Genomic DNA, 19,425 nt, shown 5'->3' on the forward strand with positions numbered 1-19,425 from the left:
AAAGAAAATACAAATTTGCGTTATGATTGCATTATAAACTAAAATACTATTATTGTTGCTGTTATTCATATACAAAATACAGAATAGAAATAATGTTTAACAAATCAAACTGTGTGATTATAAAACACAGTACATCTTTAAAAATAGTAATAATTATTATTAAACAAAATAAAAAGTGTACACATAAAACAATTAGAGCCTCTGCTGGATAACAATACTACTACTACTACTATTAAGAGTAGCAATAAAATGAAATGTATAATAAAAAATAGTACATAATAATTATAATAGTCATTATCAATAAAGTACTAAATGCAAAAATAAAAATATGAATTCACTGTTAAGATGATTACACAATAATAAACCACTGTTGTCATCATTATTAATATATGTACAACATAGATTTGTTGTTACTGTTATGCCCAAGATTAAAGTCACAGTGATTTAACTTTAACTATATGATAATACAATAGTTTTATTTAATATTTCGGTGTCTTTTAATCAGAAAGTCATTTAAATTGATTAATTAAATAGTTAATTAATTATTAATCAATACATTCATTCATAATTATTTAATATCTGTGTGTCTTTGATATGAGAAGGTTATTTTATTTCATCTATGTTTAATTTTTTTTCTACTCCTTTACATTTGGCACGGAGCACATATACATTGACAATAAAGGGAAATTCTATTCTATTCTATTCTTCTATAATTATGTGTCTAACAAAGAGAAAGTCATTTCATTTATTTTGTTTATTTATTCACTACATTTTACTGTCTTCATGTTCATGCGTCTGTTATGAGCGACACTCGTCGTGCAGTGGAAGGCAGCCACCGCCAGGTGTCAGTATCACTCTGAAATGCACCTGTGCGTGTTCTCCTTCCGCTTACTGCGCTTTCAGGAAAACTAAGTTTAAGTAAAACTCTCAGTCAGGAGCCTGAGTCCAGCTTTGAAGACAGAACACACACACACAGTTAAATTAACACAGGCAGTTTTTTAAATCCTTCTTTTTCACAGAAACACTCGGAGTGTGTTTGAAATATTCACCTTTAAAAACTGAGATCGTGTTCGCAAACCTCAATTATGCGGAGACGCGCTGAGTGGCTTTAAATAGGACACACACACACACACACACACACACACACACACACACACACACACACACACACACACACAGTTTTGCACTAATATTAAACATCAAACTGATGAACTGACGGGGTAAAGTGAGCCGGTAATGCCTCTGAGGTAACCTGAATCTCTCTGTTTCAGTCTGAGTTATTGGGAAGTTCTGAGGTTTGCTGTGTGCGCGGAGTCAGAGTCACTCCTCTCCTCTGAGGTGATGAAGAGGAGGTCTGTCCGTCCCATCAGAGAGAGAGAGAGAGAGAGAGGGAGGAGAGAGAGAGGAGAGAGAGAGAGGGGAGGGCGGTGAAGCCATCCAGAGTGACGCTCCGCAGCATCCCCGGACAGGAAAAAAAGTTCCTCCTCTCTTCCAAACTTTGGCGTGGAGAGCTGATCGGAGTCTTCCTCTGCTGCTCCGAGTCCCACTCAGGCTGTGCGCTCGGACATCTTTCTGCGGATACTTTTCCACCCGAGGCGCGCACTCCTCCGCGTGTCTGCGTGCACCGCACATGGATTTCAAGCTTTGTGGGTCTTAGATGAGAGGAAAAGTTTGAGTGGAAGGACAGAAGGAGAGAGCAGAAGACTGAGGAGAAGGTCGGGTGAGTCTCCGCTGGTCGGCCATGTGCTTACGGAAACATTAGAAACTCCGAGCAGAGCGCAGTCTGCAACTTTTAAATCAGTTTAAATAATTGAGTTTAAATATCACACTTGCTTTATTTTCTATCAGTTATATTTTTTAAAATTAATTTCAGAGTATTTTTACTTAAATTTGCTTTAAAAAAATCATCTGATTTTAATACTTGATCGTTTTCTGGCACAAGAGGAGGTGAGAAACGGGAGAAGAAGACACTTTGGGAGCTTTTATTCCAGGTGATGTTTGAAGGTTTGCAAGGAAGCAGGAATTCCAGGAATGTGCAACCTGATATTTAAGATGCTCTCTGAGCTTTTCCTTTACATTACTGTCACTTTTTACAGCCTCAAAATCAGATGAATTTAAAAGCTGTTCTGATGGAGGCTTCCTGAAGGCCTCAGACAAACATGAGGCGCACTGACACCTCCTTTCCTCCCTCAGCTCCAGTCCACAGCAGATTTTTTTTTTTTATTTGAATCCTGAAAGGCCGGTTGCATTAATTTGCATCAGAAAAAAAAGTTTTAGTGCATTTCCATTGTGCAGGATGAAGAGTTCCAGCAGTCAGGGAGGAGGAGGAGGAGGAGGAGGAGGAGGAGGAGGAGGAGGAAGGGGTGCAGAGATGGGAGAAAATAATGGAGGGCCCCCCTTTATTCAGGATGACATGGGCATGGGCGCCGGCGGACGGGGACGTCCACTTTCATCCTGACTGAGGCTGGAAGAAGTGAAAGAGAAAACTGGGGGAAAACGAGGGATTCGGGAAGGAGGAGGGGGGGAGAAAAAGATTGAGGCGAGCGAGAGAGGGGGGGAGAGAAACGCCCCGCTGTGAGGACTCAAAAGTCTCTTATCCCACAAAACAACAAGTCCGCAGCAATTACGCCGTGTGGCCCCGGGGCATCGCTCCTGGTGGGTTTCAGTGGGATGAAAAGCAGAGGAGGGAATTGGAGGGAGAGAAGCAGATTCACCGTTTAGCACAGAAAAAAACACACTGTGGACAACCTGACCTCTGTCCTAGGAAAGAGGGAGCCCCGAGAGCTGAAAAAAACACATTTGAGTGTTTAAAAGTGAAAAATGCCTGAAAAGAGGCTTTTTTAATTGTCTGAACACCAAACTAAACACACAGATTTACAGCTCCTGCTTGTTTCAGACACAGAAAAAAAGTTCTTTCTCTTTTGAGAAAAGAAGCAAATCTTCCATCTTTGCATCCTGTATGATTTGAGCTTGAAACTTTTTGTTATTTTGAGCGAATATTTGCACCGGTTAGCAGCCGTCTTCAAAACGCTCCGATTCTCAGCTGCTGCAGATGTTTCCCACCTGAATCAAAGGTCACGCTCTAAAGTGAGAACAACATCCAGATGTGTCGCTAAAGCCGTTCACTGATGAGTCGGGAGTTGTTGTTTTGTTCCAGGATAATATTTGCTGCTTTCCTTCTTCCTAAATGAGAGCAATCTGAGCAAGACTTTTTTAGGAGTGTGTTGGAAAAATAAAATCAGTGTGATGTGAATTAACTGAGATTAAAATGTTGAAAGTGCAGAGAAATCAGCAATGCAATGATTGGTTTTTTTGTAGGATTTAACAAGGGGCTGAAGGTGAAGATAAAGCCTGCTTCTCCTCCTGCCTCTCTCTGTCTCCTTTTGGGTTTCAGTCCAATTGAAACACTTCAGGAGTTTAAGGGAAAATAAATAAAGTCGTATAAAACCTAAAAGCCGCAGAGGAACTCAAAGATTTTCCCATCTTTATTAATTAAAGCTGACGTGAAGCTCCGTCCGCTGATTTTCTTTGGTGCTTTGACTTCATGTTGAAGGACTGAAGCAGTTCGGGCTGAAAAGGAACCGCTCTGATTCTCAGCTGTTCTAAACATCTGGATCTGTCGCTGAAGCTGAAATCTGTTTATTAACTGAAAGCGGTCGGCTTCTGTTTCACATATTTTTGCTAAAAGACCTGCTCTGTCATTTCTGCTGCATGAAAGCGGCACATGTTCAGGCTTTTTTGTGTCATTTTCCCCTGAAAACAGAAATCATTAAACAGATTCCAGCAGCTTCACCGACACATCCACAACGTTCAGATACAGCATGTTTTTGCGCAGTCGGAGATTTATTTCTCTGTGCTTTAGAGAAAAACAAAAGGACTCCTGAGAGCAGATTTCAAAAGACCGAAAAAGAAACCGAGAGAAGAGAAACGTCCACGTCACAGGCCTTAGAAACTCTAATTAACCTGCACCTTCTTTCTGACCTAATAATCATTTCTACCCCTAATTTATCTGCAAATTTACTTAAAGCATTTGAACAGCCTTTCTTTGCCCCAAAGTCCCTAAAACCTTCTGAGATTGTACAGATTTTTGTGTCATTTTTCCCTGAAAATCACTACCTGACTCATCAATAAACAGCTTTACCTGCTTTTCTTGTCCCTTTAAGTTTATGGTGGCCTTTCCCCATAAATATGTCCACTTAGTTATCTTGATTCATCAGTCACATTAAACATTTAAAGCCAGAATGATGAAGAATCCGTGGACAGAGCTTCCTTTCAGTTTTTCCTTTCGGAGCTGTTTGGTGGTTTTTAGGCTGCAAGGACTTTGGAGGACGCTGATTAAACAGTCTGATGAACAATTCAAACCTTTGGTTTTTCGTTTGTTTTCGTTGCAGAGAAGAACTTGTTTTGGATGTGATCAGCTTCGCTCATGTTTTCAATAACCAGAAACGGACAATGTTTGGGTTTTAGATCGTTGTTCAGAGAAAATGAAACATCTTTTCAGTCTCTGAGAACTTGTCTCAGGCAACAGTTAACCCTCGAAAGGTAAACTGTGCTCAGGTTTTAGTTGACCCTCCTCTGCTCACTCTCTCTGCTGGTTTTAAGTGGCTGTTTGCTTTCCTTGCCGGCCCCAGCGGGTCAAACGAGGGGAGGATTATTCAGCCGCTCGTGGGGACAAGCTGCAGGAATAAAGAGTCTCTCAGTCGCTTTCAGATCTACAAACATTGACTCTGAAGCTCGCCCCGCTGCTCCTCCACGACACGAGAAAACTTCCTCCAACAGAGGAAACGCAGCCGTCACAGAACGTGTTGACAGCACGCACATGTAGAAAAACACTCGGAGGACCGGCAGAAATCAAAGGTCGCCGTGGTCCGCCGGGGGCCTGTAGTTCCTCCTCTTTGCTTTTCAGGATCAGCTTTGATGCTTCTTATAATTAACTCCTGCAGGGACAGCGAGCTGATCTGAAGGGCGGATGTGAAGGATGCTCCTCGCTGCGCGGATAGACACCCGCCATGACGCGCTGACACGTTAAGGAAACGCTGCATCCTTCCTCGCCTTAAAACGAGCTCTGAAAAGCTGCCAAACTACATCAGCTGACAGAAAAAACCACTTTCTTTTAAATACTTCTCCAACTTCTTTAACACATGGCGTCCCCGCAGGGCTTCTGGGATTCTTTAGCAATCAGTCACCCCTCAGTAGCGTTTGTACATGATTGCCGACCCCCCCGGACACGCCCAAAACTCTGAGACAGGAACCTGTGAGGGGTCGGGGATAGACTTCATCTCCCAGGAGGCTCTGCAGGTATCAGCTCTGCTCTGACCAAACGACCAAAAATCTCCTCTCAGGATGATGCCTGGTTCACATTCACTAAAGGCCCATTAGCTCTGAATAGATAAAAACTGATGAACTTTCCTATTTACTAATCATGTCTACTACGCAGCAAAAGCATCAGAAGGAGGTGTCAATTGAAACTCTTTGGGGAGAGCACTAAACATGCAGCACTTTGCACCGCTACCACATCAAACTCCAAACCGTGCAGTCGACACCATTTTAAAGGTCTTAAAGTTTGCAAATGTTGTCATTCAGCTTGTAGGATGGCAGTGATGTGCACCTTTACCGGCATATAAACTCAACAGCTCATCCTCGATCATTGGTTCAGCAGGAGCCGATTAAAGAGGCATTTACCCAACTACTTCTAGTTCTTCTTTAATACCGATACTTTGGATTCAGGTGCTTTTCAGTATATTGAGTAGAAAAGCGCTATGTGAGAACCAGTTCATTTACCATTTACCATATGATTAAGCTTTAATTCTTGCTGTGGCAAGGACACTTCTTATGTGTGTTATCACATCAGGATTGACTTAAAACACCTTTCCTAACAAATACATAAAATAATAAGAATCTACTGAATCTGAATTTACTGTATTAGGAAACAAAAATGAATGATTCTGGGGACACAGACGTGACAGAAACCAAAACTTATGAGGAGCAGAAGATTCATCAGTGTTGTAGCCGTTTACTGTTAGCTTGTCACTTCCACAGCTGGTCCGTCAGCTTATTGTCTCCCCAAAAACGGTTGTGTTGTGTTTTGTTAGGTTTGCTGCACTTTTCTGATGGCTGGTGTTTTCTTAAGCTGCAGTGCGTTACTTTCTCCTGTCACTGTGAGGACACCTCCTCACACACAGAGTGCAGAAGTTAGACACTAGAAAAGTCAAATAAGAATAATCAAGTTGTCAAAAACATGTTATGTTACTGTTAGTGAAAGTGAACCTGACCAACAAAAGTTAAACCAAGCGTAAGGAGAGAGAAGCTGACAGGGAAACCATCATCATCATCAGCGTCGTCGTCTGAGTTTACCTTAAGCCTGCCATGACCACTGCTAACAGGTAATCTGTGCCTTTTAAAGATGCATTTATTTAATCTGATTGGATTTACACTTCCACTTTTTTTTATTTAATAAAAAACATCTTTATGAAATGAGAAGCATCCACACACAAAACGAGTTCTTGTCTGAAGTTCACTGGATCCTTTTTAACATCCTGTCCTCCAGCTCTATTGCAGGTTGCTCTGGTCACACAGCAGTTTCCTCGCTATCATGTCACAGTATTGAACAGTTACTACTTCTAACACTAACTCTAAGAATGAAAATGTAAGAATGCAGTTTAAAAGAGTTCAGTAACAACATCTGGAGTCAAAATAAGGGTGCTGTTTCCATCAGTAGTATTTATTTATTTGGTTGGGTTGTCAACCTCAACATGACCGTTTATGGACAAATAAATTCAAATTCAAATTCAAATTCAAATTTTATTTGTCACACACACACAACCATACACAGTATGACATGGGGGTGAAATGCTTGTAGCTGTACAATGCCCGACCATTAAATGACAGAAGAAAAGTTTTACAATATTTACAATTTACTACAAAAATTTACAAATTAACTTCGGAATTTACAGTAAAGAATGTGCAGATAGCAGAAGAGATTATAAAGATAAGGATTATAAATTATAGGAATTATAGGATTATAGGAAATGTGTGGTGGTGCGTGTGGTGACGTGTGTGAGAGTCCAGTCTTATAGTGACGTGTTTGGGAGAGTCCAGTCCTACACCTGGTTCAGGGCCCGAATAGCCTGGGGGAAGAAGCTCCTCTTCATTCTCTCTGTTTTGGCCTTAAGGGAGCGGAAGCGCTTCCCAGACCTCAACAGTGAGAAGAGTCCATTGTTGGGATGGGAGAGGTCCATCATAATCTTCCTAGCTTTGGACTTGCACCGCTTGGTGTAGATGGACAGCAGGTCAGGGAGCTCTGATTGAATGATGCGTTCTGCCGAGCGCACCACCCTTTGCAGATCTCGTCTGTCCTGCTTGGTGCTGTTCCCAAACCAGGTGCAGATGTTTGACGTCAGGACGCTCTCGATGGTGCAGGAGTAGAAGTTCTTGAGCACCTTCAGTGGCAGATGGAAGTCTCTAAGTCTTCTGAGGAAGAAGAGACGCTGACGGGCTTTCTTAACCAGGGTGTTGATGTGACAGGACCATGACAGGTCCTGAGTGATGTGGACACCCAGGTATCGGAAACTGTCCACTCTCTCCACTGGCGTGCCACTGATGATGAGGGGTTTGTAATTCCTCGCCTGCTTTGTAGTGAAGTCCACGATCAGCTCCTTAGTCTTGCTGATGTTTAGGAGGAGGTTATTCTCCTGGCACCAGGTCTCCAGGTTCCTAATCTCCTCCAGGTAGGCCGTCTCGATGTTGTCGGAGATCAGGCCCACAACAGCAGTGTCGTCAGCAAACTTGACAATGGAGGTGGTGTCGGATGTCAGAAAGTGCATTTGAGGATGAGGTGGGGATGGGTGTGGGTTGCAAAGCAGCTTGCAGATGCACAGACACTCGCTCAGCTTATAAGATAAGATAAGCAAAAAAAGGTGAATGATGTAAAAACTACTCAAAAGAAAGGAGCTCAGTTAAATAAAACATGAAGTAAAAATCAAATAAAGGAGCTCAATGAGTAAAAATGTAATTAAAATAAATAACTGCTCATTCAAAACAGCAAAAACAGACTTATTCAGACTCTAGTCAACAAAGAAATTATGATTCATCATTCAGGCTATGAGGCCTTTAGTTTGATGTAAATCTGTACTGCTGTAATATCCATGATATATCCAACCAAATCTGTGTTTGGTGTAGATAATGTAACTGTTATATTAGTTATTTATTGAGCTGTGCAGCAATTGTGTGTCACTATGGAAAATACTAGACCTGTTCCAGAATCACCAAAGTTTAGGATTTACTGTAGATCCACCCAGGCAGCGAGGAGGAAGTCTGCGGTCCAAAGTGAGGCTGTAAAACAGCAAGAGGCCGGGCTGTAGATGGACCATTTGGCTGGGGGTCAGGGATCAAAGCGATTGGTCAGCGTGGACTCGACGCCATCGGCACGCTCAGGCGGTCCTTCAGAGTGTAACCTAATAAAAAAGAGGCAGAGAAGAAGGAGAAGGGAGACACTTTAGGTGTTTTACTCACGGTAACGGGATTAAGTGTCAGGAATCAAACCTGAAACACGTGCAGGACTCAAGTAAACTGTGACTTGATCCAGTAATTTACCAAAACATTAGGGACACAGCAGTATTATTTTAAGCTGTGAATCATGCAAAGCTATTCAGTGGATCTATTTTGCAAATGAGCAGAATAGATCCACTGTAAGGCAGAACTGATAGATAATCCCTGCTCTGGAGACAGAACTATCAAACAGGATATCTGAGCATTTGTTTTTCAACTTTGATGTTTAATGTTTTTGGTATTACAATTAAAAATTAAAATTTCAGTTAATGTCAGCTGGAAGTGTCTGACCCTTTAAAATCCAGATTAATCATTTAAACGTAGGGAAAGAAGTGAGAACATCTAAGCTCTGCTTCTTTATCGAAATGAATGCAAATACATTCAATAACAATAAAACTGAATTTCTCACATGTACAAGCTGAAAGAAATATCATCCTGATTAATCATCTAATTGATAAAGTAAATAACACATTAACCCTGTTTATGTGTTTCATTTTCACTTCTGTGTCTGAGATGACTGCGTGAGTTTTGTTATTATTGAATTATTGAGGAGATTTAGAAGACTAAAAATAAATAATAAAGAATTTCAAACAGAACAGGTAAGGAGAATACAAAACACCAGTCAGGTATCACAAAGCTCTACTGTCAAAAAACACAGATTAAAAATAATTCATACATTTTTTTTTATTAGAAATATAGTATATTAAAATACAATTTTGAGTAAGATTAAAAGAAGAATTTCAAACTTGTGTTCTATAATATTCTTGTGTTATAAGTAAAACTAAATTATGGTTTAGTTAAGATAAACTGTTAGAATTAGAAAATCTATAAATATTTAAATTTGTATCAAATTGTAATAAAATATTATGAAATGGCAGTTTGTATTTATTTATAATAAATAAGCATTTTAATAAAAATGCCACAAAAAATGAAAAAGGTAACAAAACATGGGGACATCTTGGTAAATGAGTTTAAAAATTCTGGTTAAATGTCTCTAAAGTTTTATTTTGATATTTTAATTGGTAGCTTTACTTAAAACATTTTCCCAGGTACAGGCCCTCGTAGTGATGGGTTCAAATTTGATGCTTTTTAATTACATTTCCAGCATTTTTCAACAGTAGTACAGGAAATGGAAATATTTTAAATTTAATGGTTTAATGGTTGACAAACACATTTAGGCTCTACAAAGAAACTAAAACCAAAACTTCAGAGAGAGCCTTTTTGTTAAACTTTCAGTGCTCATATCACCATGTGGCACAGGCGGCTGGTCCAAACTCCTGGTTGTAGTGTATGAAACATCTCCTTCTTGGTGTATATGTATGATTTTTTTCGTACCTATTTAAAACATTTTCTTTCAGGTAAAATGTGGGTTTTATTTCCAGCTTTGAAATAACATGAGTGCTCTGAATTCCTACGAGCCTCGCAGAAAGCTCTGGGCTGCCTCAAAAACAACATAAAAGTGAGGTCAGGGCATGCCATGGCACTCAGGTGGGAGGCATCCATTCATCCCGCCGTGCTGCTTTCTCCTCTGAACTCGGCCGCCACATCTGTTTGCTGTTGGCGAGGGCAGGAGGAGATCAGCCACAGGATATTGAACATCCTCCTCTGAGGGGAATCTCACGGAGAAACATCCAGCCTGGCTGATGGTCCGAGTCTGTTTACCATCAGCTGAGGGACAAATGGGGGCCTCGCGGGGGACGTTTCCTCGGTATAAATCCACATGTCACCGTTAGCCTCTGTTTGTGCTTTCACACAGTAAACAACCACCCCTTCTATTTATTTTATTTTAGACTTGCCACCGACCCCGGCTTCTTTTACGGGATAGCTATTATTCAAGGGAGAATAGGTGTAGGCCCCAGCCATAAATTCCAGCAAGTGGCCCTTGGAAAAGGGGGTACCGCTCCGAGGAATTGACTGCGTGCTCTGTGATTTTACTCCACTGCGCTGTGACCTTTTGAGTCGAGACAGAGTCATTTGTTTGCCTGACAAGAGCTGCTCTAATAATTCAGGCAGACGCTGGCTGATGAGCCAAACTGTACTCGAGTACACCTAGAAAGGAGAGGCATTTGTTTCCCGGACGCAGGGAATACCCTTCCACTGCAGGCCCTTTGATTTCTAGAAGTCGTGGCCCTCCACAGGAGGAAGATATATCCTGTGTGTCAGCGGCTGTTAGTTAATTTACACAGTGGCAAAGGTGTTTCTCTCAGGTGACTTGCTTTGAAATTTCAGAGCGGAGGCAAGCACAGAAAGAAAAAAAAAACACAGGTTGTGCAGACTGTGCATGATTGCACAGTTAAAAACTGTACGTTTGCGACCAGGAAAGCCATAAAAATTAAAGTCAGATGTGTTAGTTAAACAAACTGCTGTGTTTGTGATTTAGAGTGACGGGAAAAGGATGACTTGGCAGGATAAACAGCCGCTGATTTCCTCACAATGACTCTGCAGAAATCGGGGGAGGGACGCACTGAAGCTGTTGTTCCGTTAAATAACCCCATTGCAGGGCTCTCTTTCTGAGCTTTTCCACTCAAATGAATCATTGTGAGGTTTTTGAAAAGACCGACAGACAACAGTGGGAGACCACGCTTAATTACCTCACTGACTGAACTGTTGACTTGCTAACGTGGTTGTTAGATACTCCCACGAGTAAATTCACTGATGCTTTTGCTCACTGCCATGCTCGCCATTTAATTTTCACCATAGTTTACTTTGTAGACTTTTTGAGGAATTAAAAAAACAAACATATGTGACCTCCAGCTACACAACAGAAATCGTGCTAGATAACGTTATTAGCTAACTTTACTAGCTATAAGTTATTAGCTAGTAAAGCAAGTCAAGTTGATCGTATGTCTTTAGAGCTAAAGAGAAAAAATGGTAGGGTGCAAGCTCATCTTTTATCAAGAAAATTAGTGCTTTGGCAGTTCTTCAGCACTTCTTAGCCAATAAATAGCTGGCATCACCTGATGACTCCATCATGTCATCCAAATATGGCCACTTTTGCATTTACAGATGCTACTAAGCTAGCAAGAGATAGACCTGATATAAAAAATTAAATGGAAAAAAAGGATTTTGGTTAAAGTTTAGTGAGTGAAATTTTGGTATTTTATTAATCTGTCATTCAACACCAATTAGCTAACAAAGCTAGCAAGCATTAGCTGATAATGTCCCTTTTTTCCTAATATGGTCACTTTTGCAACTTGTGTCACTATGAAATGAACTAATTGTATCTTTGGAACTGCGCAGGGAAAAAAGTTCAGTTCAGGTTTTATTAAGTGAAATTTGAATAAGTTATTAGTCTGATGCTCACAATTAATTAGCAGGTATATTTGTTTTACCAATCAAGTTAGGTGGTGTTAGCTGGTGACTGACAGACTAATGTGTTGAATCTATACTGTACGGACATTGTTAGCCCTCCTGAAACCCTACAGTGTTACATAGATCTAGATTAACCCGACATGCACGCCCCTGAAAGTGTAACTACACCTCAGGTTGGCGCAGCCTACAACTACCATGCTGTCAGTTCCTCTTATGCATTTCTATTTCCTTTTTTTTAATGTATTGTTGAAAATTCTGAATCATGTTAGAAGTTTACATTATAAAATTAAATAACTGTCATATTTGTAAGTTTAGCAATTGGTATTTCTGCCTTTGTGTCTTTACAACAATTTCCCAAGTAATTAATCCCCTTTTTAGGCCAAGAACTGTGACTCTTAGAGACGAATGTTTTCTGAGAGGCCTACACAGCTAAATGTGTGAACAGTAAATGTTAAGCTTGACTAATAATGATTTGCGAGGACACATCAGAGGGCTGTAGGCGTGAAAGGCTGCCATTACGTGCCTCATTTATCACCTCAACTAAAAGAGGTTTGTGTGTGGTGAGGAGCTTCCCATGAGGCTCCACTGCTGTCCTCTCACACCTGTTACACTGATTCATCCTGAAGACAGCAGGCACACCTGTCAGTCAGACTACCTGCTTTTTCACTAGAGGCAGTAAATTGACTTTTGGTCACTGACAAACTCAGTGAACTGAAGGTTTATCAAAGTCTGCAACCTACAGCAGCCAGATTGTTGTTGGAGCCAAAAGGTCAGAGGTCTGTCTTCTGAAACTGCCACTAAATCATTAAAAAGATACAGAAGATATTATACATGGGGCAGGACCAAAGACTCTATTAGGGACCAAATCTGCATATGTCAGTTTATCATGTAAAAACATTAGGGTTTTCAGAAAATGTACTTTAGTGGAAATAATCAGAATCAGAATACTTTATTAATCCCTCAAGAAATTATGTGGGTTACAGTTGCTCCAAAACAGTAACAGAACTACAATGCAATACTGCAATACTGCAATACTGCAATGTAAAAAGCTTACAAGCAAAAGACTTAAAACAACTTACAGTATATACATTTAATGATAAAGTTAATCTTATTACCATTTTTATTTATTAGCAGTGCATTTTAGCACTGAAAAAAATCAGCAATTTTAAGTTGTCAGAAAAACATTATGAACCTGAATAATTAAGCTGAGAGAATTTTTCATTGGTTTCTTTACACGACTTTCAGTCAATTCTTGATATGTAGACTCATTTTAAAAAAAAAACTGAATTAATCCAAAGATTTGTTGTGGTTTTGATGCAAGCTAGTCCTGAACTAGCATTTCTACTGTGATACGGTTTTGCTAATAAAATAAGCAAATATACTAATATTAATAAGCTATACCATTTAGCCAGCTAACTGTCAGTTAGCCTCACCAGTCTAGCGACGTTTAGTGCATAACATCATCTGATAAAGTAATTTGAAAATGAAGTTATTTAACTTATATTGCTTTGTTTTATATTAAAAGACCAAAAATGTTTTTTTAGAACGATATACCAGCATAGTACTAACTGATTACCTGTTTTGGCTCTTGTTGAGTAGGTGGCATGTGGCAAACTCTTATCAGGTTTCTAAATTTATAAACAACTTAAATGATCAGATGTCTGTGTAATTAATTTACACTGACCCTCTTTCGTGTCATGTAAATCGCTTTCTATCCGTATTTTCATCTTTAAATGCATGGGATTGTTGCCAGTGGTGCCCATTGTTTGACACCAGATTTACTTCTGCTGGTTTTGGATCCAGTCCAATCTGATCTGCCAGGCTTATTAAAGAAACAGAAGGAGGAAATCAGGTTCTCAGATGTTTAGTTTTTTCCTCCTTAAAGGAAAATCCCAGTCACACTATAGAAGCTGAATTAAGAGTCCTCTTCATCTCCATCTCAACTTTGAAGATAAAGTTGTATTGTTCCAACTTTTTAAACCACGCAGCAGCTCTGAATAGCAGTGGTGGAAAGGTCAGTAGTCAAATAAACTTTGATGACATGCGAGCTAAGACCCCCACCTCCTTATCCTCTAACCCCTTTAACCCACAAACTGACCCCCATGGTGACCCCCGAGTCCCCCCTTCCTTGTGGCAGTGGAGCAGATTGAGTCGTGAATAGCGAGAGTTTGCAAAAAGACAAAAATCTCGTGAAGTGAGCTGCTGCTCATCGTAAAATCCTCTGACATGTTTGCTTGGTGCTCTGTGAGATTATCTCACCCCTTCGTGGGTGACTAACGAATGGTGCTTGGCTTTGAGCCAATCACAGCACCAAGTGGAACTAGCTGATGGTTTATGTTCAGATTTTATAGCAGCACCTTCATTCACAGATCATTCACAACTTTTTCTTCTTCAAGGAAATATTTGATGATATTTCCCCAAATTCACGAAACTATAGATGATATAGTGAGCTTTGATTTGTGTATTACGATCACTTCTTGCAGTCCAACACAGTTTAATTCCAACTACGGGTTAAGAGACTCAGTGAAGAGTCAGAAGTCAAAGAACTGTATTGTTTGACTGATGCATTTCGGCGTACAGCCCTGTCAGGGTCATCGATGGAGGTCCATAAGTTACAGTGTGTTGGCTGCACAGTGCGTTTGTGCATTTGCCCCCCTCAGAATAATTTTTTCCATATAATTATAAATGTACTGTCCAACCAAAATGCTGGCAAAGCTTTAAGGTGCTGAAAAAACATCTTCAGAAATTAAGAGTCCAGAGTTTTTTGAATGGGTTATCTTTCAAATAATATCTTATATGTCGATTTGTGCTGATTTTAAAGTGAAATTTCTGCTTGGAGGTGGAAACTTCATAAAAAAAGAGGTTGATATTAACAGAACCATAACAGAACTTGGTTATGTTGGTCGATGTAAAGAGGTTAACTTGTTAGACATGTATTAAAACTACTTTAAAAGATTTATTTAATATAGCTGCTGTTCCATTTTGAGGTCTTGGCCTAAAAAGGCTCTCTTTGGGTATTTTTCAGGAACCTCTAAGTACTCTTAAGTGCTTCCAGAGTGTTTGTGGAGTGTCCTTTTCCTGGCCTAAATGAACACTTTCTTTCGAGTGTGCTCAACTTGGTCGGCTCTAACACCTCTTTTTGTCTCCTCTTGCTTTTGCAGCTCTCGACCATGGAGACTTCACCACAGAGAGCCACAGATAAAAAAGACAAAATGGACGGTAGCGGATTCACCGACCTCCCAAAGAAACCCTCACCCTCAGAGACCAGAGGTAAGGCACTTCTTAAAACTTTCTCCTTAAACCAGTGACTGAATTTGAGTTTGGAGCCCAGCATCAGGCCTCGCCACGCTGTGAACCGAGGTCTCCCAAGTGTTCAGCCAGGGGGCAAAGAGGGGAGCAAACCAAGTGATGAAATATACATTTCAAAGACAAGGCGCCAACTAGGGAGCTGATGCTCGTGGCTCTCCTTAGATACTAGCAGCAGTCAGAGGTGACTTACAGTAGATGTCTGATAGGAATCCTAAGTAGACAATGCTCAGATGAGCATCATTAATGGGCATCAAGGCCCAGTGTCTACAGTCAAGGAGTGTGGCACCATTTGTAAACGCTGATGAGTGGATAACAAGAGAGGTGGTGGTGGTGGGGAGGGGGTGTTGGGGCAGGTGAATGTTTGTGTTGTTGAACTAAATGAAGAGTAGCACCGATGCTGTCTCACAAGGGAGGGACAGACAGAAAGAGAGAACCCATGTTTTAAAGATGTCAGCGAACGTGTGATGAAAGCTTGGCATAATGAGGCTCAAAGACCTTGTTCTTACCTCCAGAGTATAAAGGCAAAAAAAAAAAGTGGAGCTGATGACACGGAGCTTCAGAGATCGACAAAGATGCAAGCCGATGGGCTGGCTTTGAAATGCAAATTAAACGTGTGATTTAGTGACATTTTTACTCATTCATGAAGGACTTGGTGGCCTGCCATTATAAAGAAACACTCATTAACTGGTAAAGAGGCGACAAAGCTGGCAACGCGGCCCAAAAGTCAGCACCTCGCCAAATCACAAAGGATTTTCTAGTTAGTACAACTTGTATTTTGTCAAGTTTTATTGGATATTATAACTCAGTGTGTTGTTTGAATAGAGACGTAGAGGAAATGGAGTTGGTTTCCTATCATTTTCCAACAGTTAATCTTTAATAATTCAATGAATTAAGTGTTTAACCTGCCTGTGCCTTACCTTTCACAGTGTTTTTGCAACTATATGGACTTGATAAAGCCCATTCAGAAAATGGGCTTTATTTGTACTCATGTGATTATCAGGAATAATTTGATGAAATTAATAATAATGATTAGTTAAACCAGTTTAAACCACAAATCCGAGGTCAAACTGAAAGCCTTGGTCACGCCAACCTTATTGCAGTGAATGTGGGTTAAACTACAAACTAGAACTAAGCACAAAACCTTTTGTGCAAGTTTTTTCTATCAGGAAACTCAACAGTAAGTTAATTGTTGTGTTTGTATTGTATTACTTATTTCGTACGTCTTATATTTTAACACAACACAACCTAAAACTGGATGGGGTCAAGAGGTAGAGGAGGTTGTCCGGTAATCGTATTTTGAAGGATGGTGGTTCGATCCCCAACTTCTCTGTGCGTGTTAAAGTATCTTTGGGCAAAATACTGAACCTCGAGTTGCTCCTGTCTGAGTGACTATTAGGTCCTGAGTGACATCCGGAAAATATTTACTGAGCTCATAATTAATGTGAGAAGTAGGCTCACGTTCCTATAGACGTCTAATAATGAGACTTCTGTTTGCAGTCACATCCTGTTGGATGAAAGCAGAATCACTGCACTTCACTTTTGTCTTATAATATAATGTGGATCTGCTAATAACTCATAAACCACAGTCTATGCTCAGCCTGTATTAATGTGTACAGGTCCCTGCAGGAAGACTGGATATGAGCAAAGATGAGTGAGTTAGGATGAGGTGATAGCTGGACATTTTTACTAGCCAGATTGTTTTTTTTTTAATTGTTTTTATTGTTTTTTTTTTTTTTTTTTGGGGGGGGGGGGGGGGGGGGGGTCCCATTAATGCATAAAATCAATCAATATTTTCATTTTAATTATATTTATATAAAATTATTCAGCCTTGTTACAGTTCCACTTTGCTAACTTTCTTTTAGAGCTTAAAGTAACTGAGATTTGCAGAGACGTTCAATTATTACCTCAAATCTTGGTTTCACTGGCCATAGAAACGTGAGCCATTTTACCCAGACTGTATAAAACAGATTGAATGAGTTAGTATAGCTACAGGTTTAGATATGAAATTGGAAATCATCTTTTGGCTTTTCGAATTGGGGGGTCTCTACTCTCACCTCCACACTCCTGCCTTTCCTTCTCTCTCACTATCTCCTAACATGCCTCTCCCCTCTCCTCTTCCTCTGTCTTCGACCGACAGTAGTACAGTTTCCAACCTCCAACAGCAGCAGAGGCAGTTATTAACTGAATCAGCTTATACTGGCGTTCAACTTCATCTTATAAGACAAGCCATTTTATCTCATGAATCTTTAGGGTCCAACTCCCTAAAAACCTGCTTTCTTCTGACTGGCTGACTACAGAAGTAAAAATAACAATGGTTACTTTTAGAAACATGTATCTGCTTTTCTGAAGCTTCAGTGATGTTTAATCCAACGTTGTATTAATGACAGAAAATAAGGAAAAGAAGAAGATGAAATTGTGTGAGTACCTTCAGCTGAGCCACATTTAAACTACATGAACCACCTGCTGAGGTATTTTCATGATGAATGTCTCGTGAAGTGACATGAGAGGCAGAAAGAGATGCATGTTTTAAAGATGTCAGTGAACGTGTGATGAAAGCTCTCGATAATGAGGTTAAAAGACCTTGTTCTTACCGCCAGTGTATAAAAGGGATGAAAAAAAAAAGGCCTGGTGGAGCAGCTCTGACGTGGATGCAGAGTGGGCCGCGTTTGAAATGTAAATACAGCCAGTGATTTGGTGACATTTCTTCTCTTTATTAATGGAGAACTTGGTGGCCTGCCACAATGATGAAGAAATACAGCTTTAATTGTTCATATGAGACTACATGTTGGGTTCAAGTGAATGGCGCTCCATTTCTGGACGTGGACTTCTTTAATATTTTAATAAAACCACACGCTTTCTTCTTATGGCCAACACTTGGACACACATTTTTACACACTGGGTATACCCTTAGCCTATTCTTTCAACATGTAGGGTAGGCATCTGGGCACTTAAGGAAACGTACTCTCGGACTTTCACCCAGGAGACTGGGGATCGTACTGCATGTCAGACCCAGAAACTGAAAGTAAAAACATGAACATAGCCACTGTGACATTACTGCTTTTTTTAAGCATATTTGATGAAAGACTGCAGTTCTCAGCGAGTTCCCAGCTAACAGTACCTAGCTTAGTTGGCAGTTCATTATCCCATAAATAAAACTACAATGATAATCTATAATTCCAATATGTCCAGATTTTAACTGTGGACTGTGAGTATAAAAACAGGACATTTCTGATACATGGCGATTCATCTAAAGTGAAAAAAACAACAACTAGGAGCTTTTACCAACCACACAAATCACCACTTCAAGCCCGACCAATTAAACAGCCATCAGTCGTAAGAGGAAAGGTGAATAGTTGCGGCACCAGAAACCTCTTTACAATTGCTAGCGCGGATGCTGTGCCAGCCTGTAGTTTGCAAACCTAACAAGTGGAACATTTTGTGTTCCACTTTTCAGTTTCATTACAACTCAGAGACCAGTTGGCAAGTGTTTCTAGACAAGTTGACATCTTCTGTGCAAACTATAGCAACCGTAGCAATCTACTACCGACAGAAGCAAATAGTGCCGCATCGTATCCCTCTTTGGAATCAATTTCAGTATGTGACTGCTAGCAACCTGTCACCAACCAATTCAGGAAAAAAACATTTTTCCCTCATGACCAGTGGTTGCCAGATAGTTGCGAATTGATCTCTAGGCCTGTGTGACTGAGGTCATTATTATTTTGTTGACATTTACAACAAAAACGACATCACATCTACTGGTACAAGCTCCAATTTGATTTTAGTCACCTCCAGCATTTTGCTGTTGCCACAAAAGCACCATAAGAATAGAATAGAATAGAATAGAATCGAGTAGACTTGCTCATTATTGTCATTGTAAATGTACAACAGAATGGTAACTGCAAGTATAAATGGATGTGGCTGTGTGATGACATCAACACTGGTGCTCAAAGCAATGGGGTCTTAAGAAAGCTGTAAAACTCAACATACTTCATTGTTAATGAGAAAAGCCAAATTTATGTCCTATTTCTTTGCATTTTTAATTTTTTAGAGCCACCCACTGGGCCAGATTGTATTTGGCCCAGTGGGTATTTGACATCCCTGCTCTAAAATGTCTTTTGATTATTATTATTTTTTGTTCAAAGATCTGTCAGATTAAAGTCTTAAATAGAGAAAATCGACTTTGAGTCTTTGAGAAAGATTACTGGTACAGCTGCAGTTTGCTGCAGAAAAATGAAAGAGAAGCTCCATTTTTCATCC

At 40.1% G+C, this 19,425-nt stretch overlaps 1 protein-coding gene across 1 annotated transcript in view; it reads left to right on the top strand.

Annotated features, from left to right (window-relative positions):
* The first annotated feature begins 1,571 nt into the window (after nt 1-1,571).
* LOC147301719 (transcription activator GLI2.L-like) overlaps nt 1,572-19,425 on the top strand; it is a 93,114-nt gene continuing 75,260 nt past the window's right edge. The window contains exons 1-2 of the mRNA XM_086282094.1: nt 1,572-1,720; nt 15,021-15,129. Of these exons, the coding sequence (XP_086138220.1) occupies nt 15,030-15,129 (100 nt within the window). The 5' untranslated portion in view covers nt 1,572-1,720; nt 15,021-15,029. The remainder of the gene's footprint in view (nt 1,721-15,020; nt 15,130-19,425) is intronic.

This window comes from Aulonocara sp. 'chitande type north' Nkhata Bay, linkage group LG23 (genome assembly GCF_057382095.1).
Source record: "Aulonocara sp. 'chitande type north' Nkhata Bay isolate Kocher_YH1m ecotype deep benthic linkage group LG23, A_spYH_male_GT1.1, whole genome shotgun sequence".
NCBI classification, from domain to species: Eukaryota; Metazoa; Chordata; class Actinopteri; order Cichliformes; family Cichlidae; genus Aulonocara; species Aulonocara sp. 'chitande type north' Nkhata Bay.